General features: G+C 38.2%; 1 protein-coding gene across 4 annotated transcripts in view; it reads right to left on the minus strand.

Annotated features, from left to right (window-relative positions):
* The window catches only part of Adamtsl1 (ADAMTS like 1), an 880,796-nt gene that overhangs the window by 338,686 nt on the left and 519,573 nt on the right, over positions 1-22,537 (minus strand). For all 4 annotated transcript variants that reach the window (XM_040757202.1, XM_040757201.1, XM_040757200.1 and 1 more), the window contains one exon: positions 15,747-15,874. In XM_040757202.1, coding sequence (XP_040613136.1) covers positions 15,747-15,874 — 128 coding nt within the window. The remainder of the gene's footprint in view (positions 1-15,746; positions 15,875-22,537) is intronic.

Below are 22,537 nucleotides of genomic sequence, written 5' to 3' on the forward strand. Positions count from 1 at the left end.
TATGAGAAAAAAATCATATTTCATCTATCCTTGTTTTTCTTTTTGTCTAACATAATAGTATCCAGTTGTGTCCATTTTCCTACAAAGGATATGATTTCATTTTTCTTTATGACTGTATAAAACTCCACTGCATATATTGCATGTATTCACATATGGATAAAATTATATACATATATACATGCATACATATAATTTCTTTTATTCATCTGTTGATAGGCACCTATACTGATTCCATAACTTTGCTATGATGAATTAAGTTGTGATAAACATGGTACACAGGCATAGCTTTTACGTGACTTCACTGCTGTTGGACACATGCCCAGAAGTGGTAAACTGAGCAAACCGGAACCTCCATGCTGCTTTCCATTGAGGCTATACAAGTTTCCATTCCCACCAAACTGCATACGTAGGTGTTCTTGAAAAGGGAACACATGCACACTGCTGGTAAGAGTATAAAATGGTGTCCGATATGAAGAAAAGTAAGTGCATCCCTCAAAATATTAAAAATAAAAATACTGCATGATCTGAAAATCCTATATCTAGACAATTACCTCTCAGTAGTGAAATCAAGATCAAAGTGGTATATCTGCACTCCCATAGTCACTGCTTTGTTTTTTTATAGTAGCTAAGATGTAGAAACAACCTAAATGTCTACTGATGGCCAATGGACTGATAAAGTATGGCAGTTTCATACAAAAGAATATTAGTCTGCCTTAAAATGAAAGAAATCCTGTCATGAGTAAAACATAGATGAACTCTGAGTACATTATGATAAGTGCAATAAACCAGTCACAAAGGACAGATACTTCATGATTCCATTTATGTAAGATGTATAGAATATCATAATTGATAGAAATAGAACCAAAGTTTTCCAGGGGCACAAAAGAGAAGGAGAAGGGAAGTTGTTATACAATGTGTCCAGTTTGGGTGGTACAACATCCATAAGTCTAAATATATGCTGTGAAGACTCAGTATATCCAACAGTACTGATTCATATGCTTAAAAGTACTGAAAGAGATTCACATTATACTCTCTTACTACTATCTTAAAAAGAGGAACAGAAGTACCAAAGAAATTGTGTATGTGTGTGTGTGTGTGTGTGTGTGTGTGGTGTACATGTGTTTGTGTGTTTGTGGGGGGGGTAGTGCGTATATGCTTAGCTCAGTCTAGGTTCAAGTCTGAGACAGCTGCTCTGCAAAAGCGCAATCGCTTGAATTGACCATGGTTGTATGGTACAAGGTTTACACCAGTACATTATAGTTTTATTATTCCCTCTTAAACTATAGATTAAGGAAATGAACTTACATTTTAATAACGTGCTTGTAAATTAAAAGCAAACCATGAAACATTTAATTATCTGCTGTGTGTTAAACACTGGAAAGAAAAAGAAGAGGAATACTGCCTATAATGTAATTAGGAAAACAAAATAATTTCCTAGTAATGTAGAACGTGTAGAAAATTATGCAGGATAAGAAAAAACACATATAAAAACAAATGCTTATCAATTTCTCAATTCACAAAATTGGGAGAAATCCTCTAACTTCTTAGAATATTTCTAATTACAATCAGTGTAAACAATGATAAAATCTTTACTGCTTTATTTCTAGGGGCAAACTCTTTCTCTTTGGGAATTCTAGTTCTATTTGTACCCAGCAATTTGCCTGATACATAGTGAGAGTGCAATAAATATTTATTGGATGGATGGATTAAAATTGAGAGAAAATAAAACTTCATAAGGGCCATTGAACATACCAAATAAGGAATTCTTACATCCACACAGAAGGAGGGAGGGCAAACTAAGAGTCACAGATTCCCAATATAACAAGTAAAGGTTTTAAACCAAACACATTTCTCAACCATCTTTTATTCCAACAAACTGGTTTATGGGATAAACCAGACGATAAATTGGTCCTAAATATTCAGTCATCATCCTTTATGCATGCCTTTCCTGAAAGGAGATCAGGTTTTGGAACAATGCACTCCTAAGATATATAGCCTGGAATATTAGAAGTCCTGGTAATACATTTAGACTAGGCATTGACCCAAAAAGTAAGAGGAAGGCAAGCTCAAACCTCTTAAACATACGTCCTCCTGAGCAATTCCTCTCACAGGATGAAAAGACCACCTTACATAAATGGCATGCAGAGTCAGACCTACTCTGAACTTGTATATCTTTCTTTCAAACAAAAACTGAAATGTTTTTAAGAAAAACAAGGATAACCACGTACAACATTAAATGAAGAAAGGCAGATAGATCTTGCTTAGAGTTCACTGGAGCTACAGACTTTAAAATCTTAAAATGAGTCCCATGAGTCTTAATTGGATGCTGAAGATGAGATTTCATAAAAATGATAATAAGTATCCAGATCTTATTGTTGAAAATCTTTATTTTGGTATATATACAATATGGAAACTGCTTGCCAACTAAATTCCAAATTTATGTAAGCATCAACATTTTCATAGGAGAAAATCTGAGTTTACAAATTTAAAGAATTTAGCTTACTTTCCCTAGCATAATTACCTTAAAAGGGGGTTTAAAATAATCTTCCCCATTCCTATGGAATAAGACTCCTTGGAGCTATTTATCTTAATTTCTCTGTGCTTATGTTGACATCATTCTGGCAGTACATCTCTTTGGAATGATACAATAATCTTATCATTTTTAGGCACTCCCCATAATGTGGTGATGATTTTTATCTCTTGTTCATCTGATAATTTTGTCTAACTCAAATATTCAATTCAAAATGTATTAACTTTTGAAAAATACTGTCATTCTTTATAAGTAGATATTTTCCTATATATCATCTACATCTATCTATCTGTCTGTCTGTCTGTCTGTCTATCTATGTGTCATGCAAGTACATTCTTCAATCATGATTTAATGGATATTCATATTATTAATGTATCAATCAATATATAGAACTGACCCATTCATTCATAGATTAATCAATTTGTTAGGTTAATTTGGATTTTCAGAAAATAAAAAAGCTCTCAGAAGGTGTTTATGTCTTTTTAAACTAACTGCTCAAAGTTTAACTTTGTTCTTAAGAACATGCAGCCATTTGACTCATCACAGTCTCAAATGAGCTACAGTTTCCCTCTTGACCTTAGACTTGGCATGGACCTAACACAGTGGTACAGATGATTTTACTCATAGTATTAAATGCCTTAGGCATCTGGAACTCCTTATGGGCAAAGCTAAGTGAACTGACTGAAGACAAATCTGTAGTCCTCAGAGATGGCATGTACTATCAAATTTGAAAGAGAAATCAGGAAGAAGAATTCATTATAAACATTTTGGATAGTTTGTAAGAAAGGTGAGGAATTGGAGGGAGAAGAAGCAGGTTTCCAAGGTAGTTGACTAATTATTTTATTTACTGGAAATAAAACAAAGCACTGCCACCAAGTACAAGTGAAAAATAAAAACAAATCTTATATTTCAGTTGGTGATGTAAGATAAGCAATAGCTACATTAACCGTGTTCCTCAGTGAAACTTTATCTAATTTCTACAGAATCAGTAAAGGTTGTAGGGTCAAATGAGGGTTGCAAATAGAAACAACTGCTCCAATACCTCGTGTTAGGCAATGCACCCCTATCTAGAAAAAAGGATGGGAGGAAGTCGGGGGAGGATTGTGCTCAGTTAGTGTCCTCCAGGGCCTGACTGCTTAGCATTGAGCACTGATAGTTGGTTGAAGGCTTTATTTGTACTCTACCTGGCCACCACTGATTCCACTTCCCATAGAGTCATCAAATGAGCACTTGAGATATTTTCCACACAAGCTTTCAGTTTGCCAGAGGACACAGTTGACTCCAGAAGCTAAGAACTTGCCACCTACTTCCTAAAATCTGGGAAATCTACCTATGTTTGTAGTATTATCATGCTAGAAGTCAAATAATTTGATAGACCTAGAAAATTCAGACTTGAAAATGACCTAAGAGATCATATGGTCATTGCTGAAAAATCAAGCCAGCATTTTAATTCACAAGGTGAATTGCTTAGATTTAGTTGGCCTGAACTTGAATGCTGCCCCCACTAGTCTCTTACTCAATCCTCACTCATCTGTTTGGCCTCTAAGAAGAGATAAACTAGTAACTTCTGATCTTTACCAAATTGGAAGGATAGTAAGTTGAATTACGTTGCTTAAACTTGTAATGGAGAGTTGAGAGAGGACCTAATAATAACTTTGTCCTATAAAAAACAGATTCCATCCTGGAAAATTCATCTGCTATAGTTTGTTGGATTATTAGGAAAAAATGGAGCTGAAGTGCATTGCCTACATTGGAATAGATGAAGCCAGTCTAGATCAGCTAGCTCCTATCCACCCAGATATATGCTCAAGCCCACCCAAGTGTCTCTCCATCTCCCAAGCCTTACCTTTATTGCATATTTCAGTGAAGTGCAGTTGCTACTCTGCATTGTGTGGCACTGGATAAATGGACACATTGAACTCGGGCTTCCCTAAAAACCTAGGTTCTAAGGAGACCGAAAGGATCAACAGCTACTGAAATAAATAGTGTGAGCTATTGAGGGAAGCAAATGTCTAGAAACCTTCTAATGCAAAATTTGTTTGAATCATAAAGATTAACACTTACCTCTGAACAGATCTGTTCCTATACTAATAGAGCCAAATATTTCCCAATCCTACCATAGACTCAGAGTCATATATAAATGGTTTAGTTATAGATATGTATAAATAAGAAATTATCAGAATATTTTTCATCAATATTATATTTTGTTTCATACTGTACTTAGTATTTCTAACTGCTTAGTGTTTCTTATTTTGCTGAAAATTTGAATTTTTATGCTTGACTAAAACTGATAGTTTTGATTTATAAGCTTAGCTTAAGGCTTGCCTCTTTGTAACTTAAGCCTGTGACTCTAGCTAGAAACTGCTTCTAGTCATTAAAAAACTCAAGGAACATACTAAGAAAACAAATAGTTGTTTAGGTTCATAAGAACTTAAAAGATGGGGGCAATGATGTTACATTCTCCTGAGGTCCTCGGTAGATTCAATCTAGACTGGGAGGATAGAGTTCTGGTGGATGAGTGGTTCTGCATAGGTTCCATGAGGAACTTGTTGCACACATTCACTCTACATAAAGAAGAGAAAATAGATTTAAAATCTTATTTATAAACTTACGCTATGATATGGAGTGGCAGAAAAAGAAAGCAAACACACACACACACACACACACACACACACACACACACACTGCTATCATCCACCGTTCCTTCCTCTTGCTCCAAACATAATAATTTCATGGTAAAGAAGACTGAAGTTTGAATATAGATGAGCCCAAGTAGAGGAGCAGACTGACAATTGTTCACACAGGGTCTCTGCCAAAGTCAGTTCTCTGAACAGCAGCTTTCAAGCATTTATTAAACAACAGATATTTTTATAGACCAGCACATGCACACACAAGCAAACACATACGTGAACTTACTTGTATATGTGTATGCATCCCTCTTTTTGCAAAACAGGTATTTTTTTATTCTCACAGAAACTATCCATGGTATTTCATGACACTCTGGTTTATGACTAAATTATGAAGGGCTTCCTAAAAGTAAGCAAGCACTTCACATGAGAACTAAGTTACTCAAGAAGTCAGTGTGAAAACACATCTGGACATTCAGTGGCATGACACACCATGTCAAAATCATGAGGACATTGTCTGAGCCACTTTGTATCTTTAAACTGCTTTGGATACGTAGGCCTCACAGAATCAATTCACCACAAAGATAATTCAGTCTTAGTTTTTTTCTTTGTGAAATCTGTAGTGGGCCAATTGATGCCACCAGGATATAACAGGCTAATAAGGTCCTTTTGTGGGATGCTGTTCTCAGAAACTCATCTTTAATCACAGATTGAATAGCTGAGTAACCTCTATACTGCTTATCTCAAGAGAAGTGGAATTGGAACAGTTTAACCTAAATTTATAAACCTAATACTGGCAAATTTTATACTTGACTATTTATTGAATCACAGGATCTTACTTGTGATTTAAATGAACCCCACCTTTCTTCTCAGTCTCACTCATTTAAAATGTCTAACACAATATAACATCCACATTGCTGGGGCAATAGGAAAGTTCCTCTCACCTTCCTAGTTTCCTGAGCTACATGTTTTGGCTCATTCTCATTGAATAGTCAAGGATGTGAATTTGAGAAAAGTAGATGACACACACATCCCAAATTTGTACATTTTGCTGTTACTGATGTCAGATTATTATCAGCTATATTATCAGCATGTAGCATCATGCATAGCAGATTTACTAATATTTTAGTTATGTTGCAGATTAAGGAAACAGGTGAATCACAAGTTGGAAAAATCTCTTCTATACGTTCAAGGTTCTGGTTGATAGGCAGCTGACTTCAAAAGAACATGAACTTGCCCGTGGAGGCAATCCAATGAAACCGTCAATTACCAGTGTGGACGAGTGTCAGGATTGGTTTTGTATCTTGCAAAGTATACCTTCTAGTCATGTTTTGCAGTGTACAGAACTTTCAATGAGAACCTGTTAGGAGCTAAAGTGTTCCCTTTGCTGGATCTCAAGACCCAGTAAGAGCAGCCAATCAGGATCCTAGTATCTCCTTTACACTATGAAGACCCCATGAGAGAAAACAGATGAATGCAACTCACACCCTCATCTCAAGGGTCTCAGTGTCATAAAGAAATTCTGACACTTTCCCCAGAAACACGAAGGAGAGGAGTGAGAAGATGGCTGACAACATGCAGGCATGATCAGCCAGACGCTCGGGGAACAAACTAAGGAAAGTTAGATGACAGCTGTCAGAAAACAGTGAATGCCACATCAACAGCATGTACAAAAGGGGGCTTTACAGAGTGGGGAGGTCTGGTTCAGTGTGGGGGGCTCCCTGCTCTAAGGAAGGAGGAGCAGCAAGGATCAGAAAATTAGCACTGTACTTTCAGCAACATTTTAAAGGGGAGAAAAAAAAAGAGAAGAAAGCCAAACAAAAGATACCCAGCACTGGTGGCAGATGAAAAAAAAAGAAAGAAATCACCAGGGAAACCCTGTCTCTTGGCACTTGGCACTTAACTAGAGCAGCCATTGGACGTCATTTAAAACAGGCCCCTTTTGAGTCAGCTACTTGGTGGCCTGAGACCCTCTATAAACAACACTCCAGGAAGCTCAAAAGAAGTGTCACAAGTCTATACACCAAGAGCTAGCCAGGAGAATATCTCTAGCTGCCAAGGAAGAAGCTCTTGATAAGCACCCCATAGTACTCAGCAGAGTAGAAAACTGGCCATTGCTAGAGTCTGCAGTGAACATGGGTGGAGGTTTCACCTGGTCTGGGGGCCATGACGAAGGTTAGCATGGGGTAGAGCCTACATTTGCAACAAAACCAATGAAGACAGGGCAAGAATATATGGCCCAGCCTCCAAAAGGGCTACCAAGGGGTGAGTGCAGAATTTGCATGTGGTCTCCTGAAGGACAGCCCACAGTTGTAACTAGCACTTTTGACTCCATCTGTGAAGGCTCCATATCTGTAGTCTGCTCTTCCAAAGGTCAGTCTGGTTGAGAACAGCAAGTAGACATATGAATGACTACTCAGGGACAAGACCAGTATCACAGATACACTGAGAGATATGACATGCACCTGGCAGCTCAGGAGGAAATACCCAGAGGCTGGAAGAAGAAATCAAGTGAGACTGCTTTCACACCCATTCCCCATCTGGCCCTTCTCACATTTACTCCTCCTTTACTTAGCACCCAATGTCACTCCACCAGGCCAAGTCTGTCCTATTCTGTCCGTGTTCTCTCTCTGGGTCTGTTCCCCCGCCCTCAATCTTTCCTTGTTCTGCTTCCTTTACATAAGCTTTCCTAAACAACCCATCCTAGGATGGTTTAAAGAGTTTCTGTGTCTAGCCTCCTGAGAGTCCACATTGTTTTATTGTTTAGAGTATTTGATTACATGTCTTTCCCTCTCTTTTCATTCTTCCTTTACCCACAGGGCTTCAATCCCTTCCCATCCATCTATTCACCAGTCTTTGTATGTTTCTTTTTCTCTCCTTTTGTTTCTATACACCTACTACAAATCATTAATCATAGTGTGTTGTTTTTTTCCATTTTACTTTTATACATGACAACTAATGTAGCAGCACACATAGGACTAACAGTGTTTATTTACTTCTTAAAATTTTGATGCGTAAAGGCTAGTAATTGTTTTTCATTTGACTATTACGGTACATTCATAGTGAGTTTGCCCTTTGATAGTGAACTAGGGCTGGCATCCTGAATACCAACCTAGAAATGGAAGCCAGCATCTCAACCCTGCTCTAACCTTATCCCTCTTGACCACTGCAGACACTTCTGATGAAAACAAGAAGACTGAAAAAAGATTCCAGCCAATAACCTAATCCTATATATAAGCCTCAAAACAAAATCACAAGAAACATGAGCAGCCATGGTAACATGACTCCTCCAAAGATCAATGAGAGTAAAATAAGAAAAAAAATTACAAAGAATTCAAAAGAATGATTCTAAATATGTTAGAAGAAATCAAAGAGAACACAAATTCTCAAGGTATATAAACAAACATCTAAATGAAATAGGAGGTTAGTACAGGACATGAAAATGAAGTTCAGTAATGTGAAATACTAGAGAGAAAGTAATTCGACACTTCAAACCAAAAGCTCCATGAAAATCTGGGTACCCGAATGGGTCAGTGAGCAGACAGAATACCAGTGCTTGAAGATGCAAAGGGAAACTGGAAATGCAGAGACACTGATAGATACATTTAAATGTATAATAGAACACACAAGACCTACAGGACACTACAAAAAGATCAAGTCTATAGACCATGGGCACAGAAGGAGACAAATGTCATCCTAAAGGCATGGAAAATATTTTACATTTTCCCTTTTTTGAAAATAGATTATTTTCTCATATAATATATGTTAATTATAGTTCCTCCCTCTATACTCCTCCCAATTCCTCCCCACCTCATCTCCCATTGGGATCTACACCCTTTCTTATCTCTTCTTAGAAAAGAGCAGGCTTCTAAGAGATACCTAGCAAATAAATGCATAGCAAAATAAAATAAAAAAACAAAAACTATCACATTGAAGTTGGACTTGACAAAGCAACAGAAGCAAGAGTCCAAGAGAGACACAAGAATCAGAAACACATTCATTCACTTACTGAGGAGTCCTGTGAAGACACTAAACTAAAAGCCATAATATATATATATATGCAAGGGAACTGATGCATACCTGCGTAGCCTCTGTGCATGATACCTTAGGTTCTGTAAGTCCAAATGAGATTTGCTCAGTTGATTTAGAGCACAGGTTCTCAACCTGTGGGTTGCAACCTCCATAGGGGTCACATACCAGATATCCTGCATATCACATATTTACATTATGATTCATAAACAGTAACAAAATTACAGTTTTGAAGTAGCAATGAAGTAATTGTATGCTTGGAGGTCACCACAATATGAGGAACTGTATTAAAGAGTCACAGCATTAGGAAAGTTGAGGACCACTGATGTAGAGGATCTTAAATCCCAAGTCTAGAGAAAGAGATGATCATTTAGGTTCTGGGGGTGTTTAAACACCAGAGAGAACAGTAGAAAAGACTCCCCATCAAGTGTCATGCTATAACTAATACACCATACAGAACAAAGAATAAATATTGAAAGCTGTAAAAGAGAACCTTCCTTCCTCCCTCCCTCTCTTCCTCCCTCCCTTCCTTCCTCTTCCCCTCTCTCTTTCTTTCTCTCTTTCTTCATTCATTCATTCTTTCTTTCTTTCTTTTGAGGGAGGGAATTTAACATTTATTCTTGGAAAGGCATTGGAACTTGGAGGTGAATCTGTCAATCACAGAAAGGCTATATAAGAAAATAGAGTTAACTTCATACCACAACATGAAATAATTAGCATTTTCTTCCAAAAGCCACCAAATGAGAAAGATTATCCCCAACATTGTACCATAGTGTCCAGTAGTAAATTTGTGCCATAATTTACAAATCACAGATAAGAGTTGTATATTGAAATCCTAAGGGATGTGCAAAAATTTATGAACACTAATAACACTTCAGCACAAATTTTTGCTATGATACAAAATAAATGTTTCCATATATTTATATTCCCATATATGTAAGTTTCAATATAACTTAAAGAATGAAGACTAAAATAACATTTACTATAATAAGCATTAACATATTATATATGTCAACTGCTAAAATATTACTGAGAAATATAAAAAAACTAAATATGAGACAGGGATGCCATGTCATTAGTAAATATTGTTAAAATGTATCCTTTCTTTTTTGACTCTAGATGCCTTGCTTTTACACTTTATATTTTTCTTTTTATTTAAAATAGATTCTTTTCTCACATAATATAATTATGGTTTCCTCTCCCTCCTCCCATTTAACATCCCCCTCCCCTCTACTCCGGGTCCACTCCCTTTCTGTCTCTCATTAGAAAAGAACAGACTTAGCTGGGGGTGGGTGTGGCACATGCCTTTAATCCAAGCACTTGGGAAGTAGAGGCAGGTGAGTGAATTCAAGACTAGCCTGGTCTACAAGAGGTAGTTCCAGGACAGGCTCTAAAGTTACACAGAGAAACCCTGTCTCGGAAAAAAAGACAGAAAGGAAAAAAAGAGAGAAAAGAACAGGCTTCTAAGATAAATAATAAAAAATAACATAATAAGATAAATCAAACACATCACATCAAAGTTGGACAGGAATTAACATATACTTTTAAATAACTCTGAATATTAATCACCTCAATTCCCCAGTCAAAAGACATTGACTAGGAGATTAAATAATAAATAAATCAGGATCTATTTGCTGACTCTTGGAAACATACCTCATTATCAAAGGTACATGCAACTTTAGGATAAAAAGACAGAAAAGGGACTCCAAACCAATGGAACAAGAAACAGAAAGCCAATGCTGTTCTGATATATGAAAAAATGGGCTTCAACCCCATACCTTGTCAGAGATTCACCTCATATTGACCAAGAGGATATTATAATTTTAGACATGTATGTATATATACATGTATAGAAATGGATGCATGAAATTTCACAAAACACAATTCTATTAAAAGTCGTAGATTAACCAAAGAGACAGTAATAGTAGTGGATGAATTCAATACCCTACTTTTCACAATAGACAAATCATACAGACAAAATATACACAGAAAAATACCTTAGTTAACTGATATTATAGATTAAATGGGTCTAATAAACATCTATAAAACATTTAGTCCAAACATTAGGGAATATACATTCATTCCAACAACCCATAGAATTTTCTCTAAAATAGATCATACAATAGAAAGCAAGTATTCACAAAAAAAGGAAAATTGAAATAAGGTCTTCTATCTGATAACAACAGAATAAAACTATAAATCAACAACAGAAACTAATGAATATATACAAACTTATGAATATCATACAGCACACTTTGGAATGATGAATGAATCACTGAAGATACCACGATGGTGATCAACAAATTCCTAAATCAAAGACGTACCATAAGAAGGGCTGAGAAGAAAGAAAGTTTATAGCTATTAGTACCTACATTTCAAAATATTATAGCCATCTCCAGTAGTGATACACCTTTGGGCCTTACATGTATATAAACAAGTCAAACTCAAAATCAGTAATGCCAAAAAAATTAGGGTAGAAATTATTGAAATAGAAGCCATAAAAGTAATACAATGAAACGAAACAAAGAGTGGGTTCTTTGAAAAGACAAAAAAATAAATAAACCTTAGCCAAGCTAACAAGGGAGGAGAGAAAGAATCTATCCTGAGTGAGGTAACCCAGTCACAAAAAGACAAACATGGTATGTACTCACTCATATATGGATTTTAGACATGGATCAGGATAGTGCCAGCTGTACTTGCATAACAGAGAGTCTGGGAAACAGGAAAGAACCTAAGAGATATGCATGGAACCCAAGAGAAGAGGAATGAGGCAAGATCCTCTGAACAGATGGGGAACACGGCGAGGAGTGGTGGGGGAGTGGGAGCTGGGAAGAAGAGAGGGGGAGAAGAGGAAGAGAGAGTAGGTCATGGGGGAACAGGAAGGTTGAGTGGGGGGTAGAATAGGGGGAAGAGGGATCATAGGTTAGAAGACAGATCAGGCACCAGCGTGACCTCTAGTGACCTAAAGGGATGACACCAATTGGCAAGCTAAGCAATAGTGGAGAGACCACCTCGAATGCCCATTCCTGATAATGAACTTGATATCTATAACCATCCTGGAGCCTTCATCTAGTGACTGATGGCAGCAGAGGCAAACACCCACAGTTAAACACTGAACTGAATCCAAGGAACCCAGTGACAGAGAGAGAGGAGCGATGAGCAAATTGGCAAAGAATCGGCTGGCAAAACCAGCAGAGACAGCTGATCTGAATAGGGGAGAACTCTTGGACCCCAGACCGACAGCTGGGAGGCCAGCATGGGACTGATCCAGACCCCCTGAATGTGAGAGTCAGTGAAGAGGCCTGGGCAACCTATCGGGCCCTGAGCAGTGGACCAGGGTTTATCCCTGGAATACAAACAGACATCGTGTGTCCATAACACAAAGAGGGATGCTCTCTCAGCCTGGACTCTTAGGAGAGTGCCTGGCCCCTACCCTGAGTGAAATGACAGACTCTAGATATCCCCTATGTGGAAGGAAATGGCAATAGGGTGGGAGGCTGGGGGGGATGGTGGGGATGCGGGAGGAGGGGAGGGAGAGAGAACTGGGATTGACATGTGAAACAAGCTATTTAAAAGTCAAATAATAAAAAAAGAAATAAAAGAGAAAGAATCTATCTAAATTAATAGTCAGAAATGAAAAGGAAGTCACCACAAAATATACCACTATTTATGACACCCTTAGAACATACCTCAAAATCTCCTACTTCTTTAAATTTGAAAACCTAAAGAAGATGGATGAATTTCTAGATTCATATGACCTACTAAAATTAAAGCAGGATGAGCAAAAGTCTAAACAGATATGTAGCAAGATGTATGATCAAAATAGTGATAAAAATGTCTTTAAACTAAAAACTACCCAAGCCCAGAAAGATGCATTGCTGTATTCTGCAATGAGATATGAGCAAAGAACATAGGCTAGAATTCTGGGGCTGCTGTCAGCCACTCCTTCCAAATGGGCACCAGAGTTAGACAGTAACCACAATTCCAAAGATAATTCTACTCAAAAGGCCACTTGGAAAAAAGCTGACCCATAGTGTGAGTGTCCAGTAATGTTCTAGTCCATCTGTTTTCCCAATTAACGGGCTGTCTGAGATTAAAGGCATTAAAGAGTTGGGATGTATCCTAGTTAGTAGAGTACTTGCCTGGCATTGGGACACAAGTTTGATCACTAGTGAGGAAAACAAAAACATTAATGAGTATAATAAATTAAAGGTACCTAAGAGGAAGACAAGGTACTTAAGAAAGAGGTTGTATTTTAAAACCGGTTTGCAATATTCTTGGAGACACAAGAAGACCTAGAATGAACTAACGGTAATTAAGAGAGCAGTCAACTGAAATAATGAAAACGTAAGTGTCAAAATGTAAGCACAATTAAGAAATGAGTACATTAGGCGGGCGGTGGTGGTGCAAGCCTTTAATCCCAGCACTCGGGAGGCAGAGGCAGGCGGATCTCTGTGAGTTCGAGGCCAGGCTGGACCGACAGCCTCCAAAACAATACAGAGAAACCCTGTCTCATAAAACCAAAAAAAAAAAAGAAAAAAGAAATGAGTACATTATAAATAGAAAAGTGTCTACTGACATAGGAGATAGAAGATCTGCAGTGTAACTGGGTACAAAGACACAGGAAAGTTTTTGTATTGCAAATATAGAACCTTGGCAACTTATGGTAGGGTTGTTATTTATAAAAAATAAAAAAGTAAAAAGCAGGAGATAACAGCAGTGCTTATGGAATTATTCCATGTAACAGAAAAGGAAAGAATGTTATAAAACTCTTGTTTTATGAAGCCAGCATTATCCTGATACTAAAGCCAAACAAGCTACATAGAAAAGAAACTTATAGACTAAACTCCCTAATGAACACAGATGCAAAAGTTCTTGATAAACTATTTGCAAAGAGAATCTGTGACTGTATTTAAAAGATTATTCATCCTGACCAAGTTGACTTCATCCATAGATGCAGGAGTGGTACAACATGTATAAGTTCAATAAATTATATCCCATAATGTGTATAAGGACAGAAATCACATGATCATTTCAATAGCCTAACATCCCTTTATGAGAAAGACAAAAGGAGACTATGAGAAACTTACCTCAACATGATGAAGACTGTATGATAGACTTGTATCCAACACTATACTTAATTGGGGGAAAACTCAAGCATTCTCACTAAATTCAATAACAAGCTAAATATGGTTACCCTCTCTACTCTTACAAAATGTAACACATAAAGTCTTATCTATGGGAATAGTAAAAGAAGAGAAAATAAAGCTACTCTACTTCTGAGTATTTACCCAAAAAAGTTCAAGTCAACCCATCACAGAGACACTGGCAAATCAAAGGTTATTGTCACACAAGCCACTAGGTCATGAAACCAACCTCAGTGTCCAACAACAAAGGCACAGATACAGAACACATATAATGCAATTTTTATAGTCAAAAAAGAATAGTTATGTCCTTTGCAGGAAAATTTGTGCAACTGGGCTGAATCCTATTGGTCTCAGAAAGATAAATGCTGTCTATTTTCTCTCACTCTGAAACCCCATGTTTTATACAGATAAATTAACTTTTCTACGTATATATGATGTGAAGCAGACATAAAACTCTATAAGGTCAGAGAGGGAAAGGAGCCAAAAAGGACAGTAGGGTGCTATGGAGGGAATGAGCTCAACATACAATATATACTTGTATGAAAACTTTTTAATTTAAACCTAAAAATGTCTGAGAGCACCAGTGTATAGACATAGTCTTCTGTTTCACACATTATATTGCACAGTGACTTTGACCAAATGCTCCTTCTTCATGCTGCTTTTAACACTTTTCATTGTCAAATAAAATCTTTCATTAAAAAATACGGCTGTGGTACTTTATATTTTATAGTTTGGAGACAAATCTAGTCACAGACCACACAGCTCAGAAAGCAGATTTGAATTATTATTGTTCTTATTAAAAACTTTCCATTCTAAGACCCTGAGCATTTTTCATTCTGCTTCAAAACCGTTAGAAACTTCTATCTTTGTGTTATCTCTCCCACCAGTCATGTCACAGTTTCTAGTGAAGTCTCTGTCATTCCAAACCTCATATTAAAACCCATCATCTATTGAACTCAACATCTATAAGGAATATCTGGCTATTAGAAAGTCTACAGAAGCAAAGCCAATATCTCACTCATTTGCAAACTATCTGGTAACAATGGAATGTTGGTGCTGTTATTATCATCATAACTTATACATGCTACAAAGAGTTCCATATTGTAGCTAATGGGTCCAGAACCATTTCAAATAATAAACTGTCCTTCCAGACCTAACATAAAAACAATTTAATTTTCTTGAGAAATTATATGGCTTCTCTATTGTTTGTCACAAAACAGTATTTAAACACCTAGTTAGAGATGGTAATAACAGCCGAAACCTCTAAAATTTAATTTGTTGTGTCTTCCATTTCTTCCCTTCCATTTATTTACTTTAGAAGCAACCCAATGTTTTGCATGACCCCACCCACAAAGCCATGATTCAAGCTAGCTGTCTCTGATTCTCAAAGTTCCCAATGGTGACAAGACTTACTTGCTACTCAGGCAACGTCTCAGGGAGTAGGAGGCACCCCCACCACAGGTGCGGGAGCACTCGCTCCAAGGGCCCCAAGCATCCCAGAGGCCTTCACGGTCCTCTTCTGAGCGTGCAGTCCTGGAACTCTGCAAGAAATAGGAGAGGATGATTGGTTAGCATCATGTCCCCATTTAAACACCAATCCTAACATTGGGTGCCTGTCTCTCTATGATGGTCACACTTGAATTGAAATCCTACACTGGATACTTTTCCCTTTAATAATGCATGCCTGTTTAACTGCAGGGATATTTGATTTTAATGCTACTGGGCTAGGACTGACAATAAAAGATTTCATTAATGGACCAACTGTATAATAGAGTCTCAGAGAAAGCGTTATCTAGGTGAGAGGAAGACAGACAGCACTAAAGTCACCTTGCCTGTGATCCATGGACCCTGTACACTCCATCCCTCAGACGTACTGCTGCTCTGGGGGGTTTGGCGTGCACACACCAGCACAGCTTCCCACGCCTGACCATGGTGTACACAGCAGACGTCTTCTATGTGGCAATTCCATTCTCAGGTTCCAGATTTATTAACTAGAGCAATTGTATGAAATGACTTCAGTAGTGCAGAGATTTTTCTCCAGACCAATGGAATGGTTTATTATTCTACAGTTTCCCAAGGGAAAAGGCATCTGCTGTGAATGTAGCGGCTCTCCCATTCTAGCCCCCGTGCTGTACTTCACAGGCTTTACAGATAGCATCCGTGCTATAGCTAACAGCAAAAGCTTCAGAGCTAGAGACAATGAGCTTGGGTGTGAATTCTGCGCTTTAGTGACCTTTAACCAAATGACTTATAACCCCCAAATGCCTTCATTTCCCTTTTTAGCAAACACGAACAATATACTAGCTATACCATTGCACACACATGCACACACCCGTACACACATGCACACATATAGGTGATTAGCTGGATGATTTTAAGTTGATATTAGTGCTGGAGTAAAACATTCATCTTATATTCTTCAGCAATGTAAATAGGACTTTAACTGGCCCATGTTTCACTTACAGTCCTATATCATTGAAAAGAGAGCTGAGATGTTTAGGGTAGTAAGCCAAAAATATGATCTACTCAGCACACCGTGGGAGGATATCCTGGTTCTACAGCCTCCTGGCTGCAGAAACATCTACATAGACTCTTTATTGCTGTTTTCTTATCCTGAAAACGAGTGAATACTAAAAATGCCTTTCACTAATGATTCACTGAGAGGATTAACAGATAATTCATGGAAAACAGAAGCCAAAATAGGAACCACCCAATGTCCATGAATAGATGGATGCATACAAAATGTAGTACAATCATTCAAAGGGATGTTACTCAGCCTCAAAAACAAACTGTGACCCATGTAGCAACAATGGGGGAGCCTTGAAGACATTATTCTAAGTAACATAAGCCAGGCAAAACAGGACATATGCTGAGTGACTCCAATCACATAGTCCCTTAGGTAGCCATAGTTATTAGACACAAAAATATGGAAGGATAAATAATAGGGACTGAGATAGAAGACCTGAGGGATTGGTTGGGTAGACAATTTCCATTCTGAAAGGTAAAATACTCCACAGAAGGACAGGTTTTACTGTTGCATTAAAATGTGAATATTCTTGATGCTACTAAATTGGGAGAACTCAAAAGTGGTTACAATGATCAGTTTTAAGCACATTTTATTACAACAATATATATACATATATATTTATATATCAACACAGCTGGGACCTGTGAAGCTACAGGAAATGTGCTTGTCAGGCAACTACTTTTGAGTGTAGTTACGGCACTGCACTCTTCAGGCATCATTCCCTGCAACCCCTGACTTCTCACAGTAGTGTCCTGACACTGCCTGTCATATTGCATCTCTTTTGTGGTTTGAGCTGCCAGAATTTGGAGTCACACACTATGGGTGACAGAACCCCATCTGTAACCTCATAGCCTGTGTCCTTCCTAAAGAACTGAACTCCAAAGTTCAATGAACACCTTAAAGGGTGCTCAGATTCACTAGACTACCCAGTGAGAAAGGAGTACCACCAATGTCATTTCTGTACAAAAAAATCATCACATATTTTGAGACACACTCTGTACTTGCTTTCTGTGAGTGGATGTTAGGATAGTTGAGCTGGTCTTGACTGCACAAATCTGAGCCCAATTTTTTTAGGAGCTCGAGGTTGCAATATCAAAAGTTCAAGCCCTGCCTGAGTTTCAGAGAGTTCAAAACAGCCCAGGTGATTCAGTGATAGTTTTTCTTAAAGCAAAATAAAATGAGGGCTGGGTATGAAGCTCAGTAGCAGGGTACTTGCCTGGTATGTGCACTGTGCTAGGTTCCATCTAGGGTTCTTAAGGGGGAGGGGTGCTCTAGAAAGAGATACAGAGATTTCCTAAGTACCATTTCTGTAACAAATACACTTTTTTATGATGGTGTTTTTCTTTTCTTACTCAGATATGGTGTGGCTGAGATGGAAGCATTATCACAAATACCTTGGCTCACAAGTAACTGGAATGAGTCAAATGAGAGAGATAACTTTGATGAGATCCAAATATGACAATAAAAAGGCAAGAAGAAAAAGAAAAATCCCACTTGTAGAAATTTTACATGAACGTGTTTCTGTGTGAAGTGAGGCCAGAGCATTCAGTGGAGTGTCGCTCTCTGAGGACAACACTCAGAGAATGAAGGAGAGCTGTCTGCTTTCCTACCAATGGACCACTTCAAACTCTGCCAATGCTGCTTCATGTGCCTTGTCAAAGGCAACCCTGAAAGGCTCGATAGTGAGGCTTCCCTAGCTATAGTTTTACTACACTGAGAGTTATAAGTGCCATCAGAGCTAAACATGAGTGTTCACATTTCTTTGAAAGAGATCATGTGCAGTCTTAGAAATGAGGCCCAGATCTATTTCTTCAAGTAGAAGAAATTCCAAGTTCTCTTTTAGCAAGTAGGATAAACATAGCTCGTTTCAACTGTATTTGTGTTTAATGTTAGAGAAAATAATTTTCCTCCTTTTGACTGTGCTTGGGTTTTACATCTACAACAAGAAACAATATTTGAGCAATTACTTTCAGGTCATTTAAAATCCAAAATATTTGCTTATTGTACTCTTTGAGATAATCTTCAATACAAGCAACTTTTGTGTCTGGCCTGATTGAACTCTTGTTTATTTCTCTCCTTTGACTATGCAGCCCTTTTGACTTTTTGCCAGCATTTTTAGCCTAGTGATTTAGGTTGATCAAATTATTATGTAGCACACAAAAATAGAGCCATATACACACAAACATGGATATGTATATAACTATTCACTCTGGGACCCATAATTAAAATCTAAGATGAAGAACCATCAATTCTAACCTGGCTTCACTTAAGAGTGCTTGAACCACAACACTGATCCAAATTGCAAAATTCTAAAATCTCTGCCTGGCTGTGGAGTCACTCTCCTGTTGGAAAGGAGCCTGCTGGCTGGCCTTTCCGGTTCAGTTTAGTTCAGAAGGATGTGTGGAACAAGGGATTTCTTCTTGCTGAGACCAAAATATTGATAGGAGGGAGGTGACAGTTCTAGATTTTGCTTGAGAGCAGAAAAAACCAATTTTTAATATGGGCTCGAGCTGTAGATTCAACAACTACAGTGCCTCATCTTTTCATGGATGGCACATTTGCTCTGTGTTACAGCCAGCAGATACCTCATTCCTAGTTTAATCCCTTGTTTTGACTCATCCCAAGTCACCCACTTAAGCCTTACCCTTCTCAATTAGTAAAATCTAAGTTACATCTTTGTAAAAAACTGAAGCTTGCTGAAAAATAATGGTAGGGAACAGGTTGCTAAAAGCAATGCTGGCTACTTCTGAAACCAAAAATCTAAACTTCTATATAGCCAAGCCAGTGCGTTCCAGCTTTATCCCTACCACATGCATGCAAAGCTTTAATTTCAATATTTCAGATAGTGATGCACACCATTAAACACAGTGGTCATGAGATTAGGAAACAGGACAGAAATTCCAGTAACAGAGTTAGATGGGATAGACAATGGCCTTAACTAGGAACACCGGTGACAGAGATCTAAGTAACGACAATGAAATTGTCATTAAGTCAATGTTTCACCAGTAGGAAAATGACCAAAACTAGCCAAAGGACTCCTGTATCATCAGACTAGTGCAAGTTATAGCCATCATCAGAGAAGGTTTTTGTACAGCAAATAGTGGTTACTACAAAGACGCACAGCCAGTTAAAGTGGAGTGCTCAGTCCTAAGGGGGACGTCTGCTATCACGACCCCTCCACACCTGGACTCAGGGAACCTCATAGGAGAGAAAGCTGAAAGACTTTAAAGTCACAGGTTGGGGGAGACTGATGCAAAATAATGTCTTCTGGGCTTGACAGGGTCTCTGCACTCCTAAACTTCATGGAAGGTGTAGTGCTTCTGAAGATAGTACATCATGAAGAGGGATGGGGCTCACTAGTTGAGGAAATACTGACGGTTGGTAGCTTACAGGACAGTGAGAATCATTTTATTCATCAGTGCGACTGTTGTTGATGTCCTGTGCTGCAGTGGGTGCTGTCCTACCCCCATGTGCACATGGGTAGCACTAATTGGACTCTGGGTTTTCAAAAAAAAGATAAAGTTGTGAAGTCAGGGGCAGTGTCTGAGAGGAGTTGGGGTAGTAGAGGAATAATCGGATATGATTGAAATACATTATCATATGCATGCATAAAATTATAAAAGAATAATTTTTGAGTCAAAGGGTCAAGTCTACTTAGCCTTGGAGTATTTGTTTTATTTTGGTTATTAGATGAATACGAATGGTCAGAGAACATCTGATTTTTGCCATCATGGGAGAAACCAAGCAAATAATAAGAGAAGGAAGGCCCAAGTCATGCTTCTATAATCACATAAAATGTGAGCATGTGTATAAAATTACTCATTAGAAAACATTCTAGCCATTTCTAGATCTCCGGTGCCATGTATTGACTTTTAAATGGAATGTTTGATGAATCATATTTATTTTTGTGTTGGAAAACTCAGCAATCAATAATCCAATAACATCAATCCATTGTTGCAGTCCAGTTAACAGGTCTAAAGCATAAAAAAGTAGCAACCACATGGAAGATCATGTTATACCTTCTGTGAATATAAACTTCCATAAATTCAAATTATGTCATTTTCTTGCCACTCCTGGCTTGTCTAAACATGGTTTCCATCTGATAATTTTGTAGTGAATTCCAGAACCAATTATGCCAACGAAGTCTCAGATGAACAGCCCCAAGATTGACAGCTACAACAGTTAAGTACTCAGATCAAATCAAGTAATAGTTTCCCTGCATTTCACCATCCAATAGAAACTTAACCTTAGAATAACCTATGTACCAATTTATCTGGAAAGCCAATTCATTGGAACCTGGACAGGTTATCAGATTTATAGTATTGAAGAATAAAGGACAAATGAACAAGAAAAGTCTCTAAAGTTATAACGGCAGAGAGGCAGATTATATAAAGTATTTGGAAAATATTTTTTCCTAAGTGGTGTAGTAAGAGGTCAACCTATATAGAACTGCATGAAAAAAGTAGGTGCTGAAGTGTTTGTAAAATTGAAGTCATATAGCAGTTGAAGTTATTTTAGAAAAAAAAGTGGTTTTCAGACATCAGCCGAGCCTCGAAAGCAAGCAACAAAATGGTTACAGAGTGAAGCTAAGAGTGCTCTTTACAATGGTGATATTAGCAGGAAGGTACTTGAGCCCCTGGTTTTCTTCCTCTTAAAGACAGACAGCATGTAGTAAGCCATTTGGAGCTTCGATGTGGCTGGAGAAATGGAAATCACACATTGCAAAATTCTAAGAGGGGCAGTTCCTCCAATGATGGTAGAAGCAGTTTTCCTTGGTGTGCCCACGCACAGGGGAGACATTCATCCATAGAAACAGGTTATCCACTTATGAACCTAGCTTCGGGGGAAACAATCTGCAGGTTGCATTTTTAACTTTCCTACATATATCAAGTCTCTACAAATCCTATCTAATCCTTGGCTTCTTTAACAACATGGAATACAGGTTCCACTGCCAATGGTACATGGTAGGGTTTGTGACCCCCTGCCCCCGAGAGCTTAGAGACATTAAGCTGGGTTCTTGTAAAAGTCCGTTAGGTTTTGGGTGTGCTTTCTCAAGCAGCATGGTGTATGAACAGCGGAGCATGTGCCTTCACAGACCACTCTTCCTGCTGGCTTTGCTCTTGGAAGTTAGAATCATCTGGCTCTTATCACAGCTGCACTGTTGGGGGATATGATGAACTGCCAGTGACACACTGCATGAAGGCTGTCCCTTGCTACTGGAGAAAGAAGTCAGTTCTGTAACAAGGCACAAATGCTATCCAGGACAATGGGACTTTTGGGTACCTGTCTACCTTATCCTTCCATAGCGCTCTGCACACATTCAAACACATCTTTACAGAATCTGGTAGGGCACCTTACACTCAAGCCTGGAGAGACAGTGGTGAAGGGGGGCACTGGGAAGTATTAAGTAGCCACATGCACTGAAGAACACCAAAATATTTATGATGAGTTCATGTGTGAACTATTGTCTTATTTCACAAATAAGAATATGGGGCCTCTGTGAGGTTGAACAACTTGCGTCTTGTACAGGAAGAAGAGTGGCAGCTTGGGAGGCAGATCAACTTGACTAGCTACACAAACTCCACTTGATCTTTGAGCTGGAGATGTGAGCATTGATACTGTAGCTCTGGAATGTGGGTGCCAATCATTTTGTCTCTCCCTTCATGCTATGAATACA

The sequence above is a fragment of the Mesocricetus auratus genome, unplaced genomic scaffold (assembly GCF_017639785.1).
Source record: "Mesocricetus auratus isolate SY011 unplaced genomic scaffold, BCM_Maur_2.0 Super-Scaffold_100014, whole genome shotgun sequence".
NCBI lineage: Eukaryota > Metazoa > Chordata > Mammalia > Rodentia > Cricetidae > Mesocricetus > Mesocricetus auratus.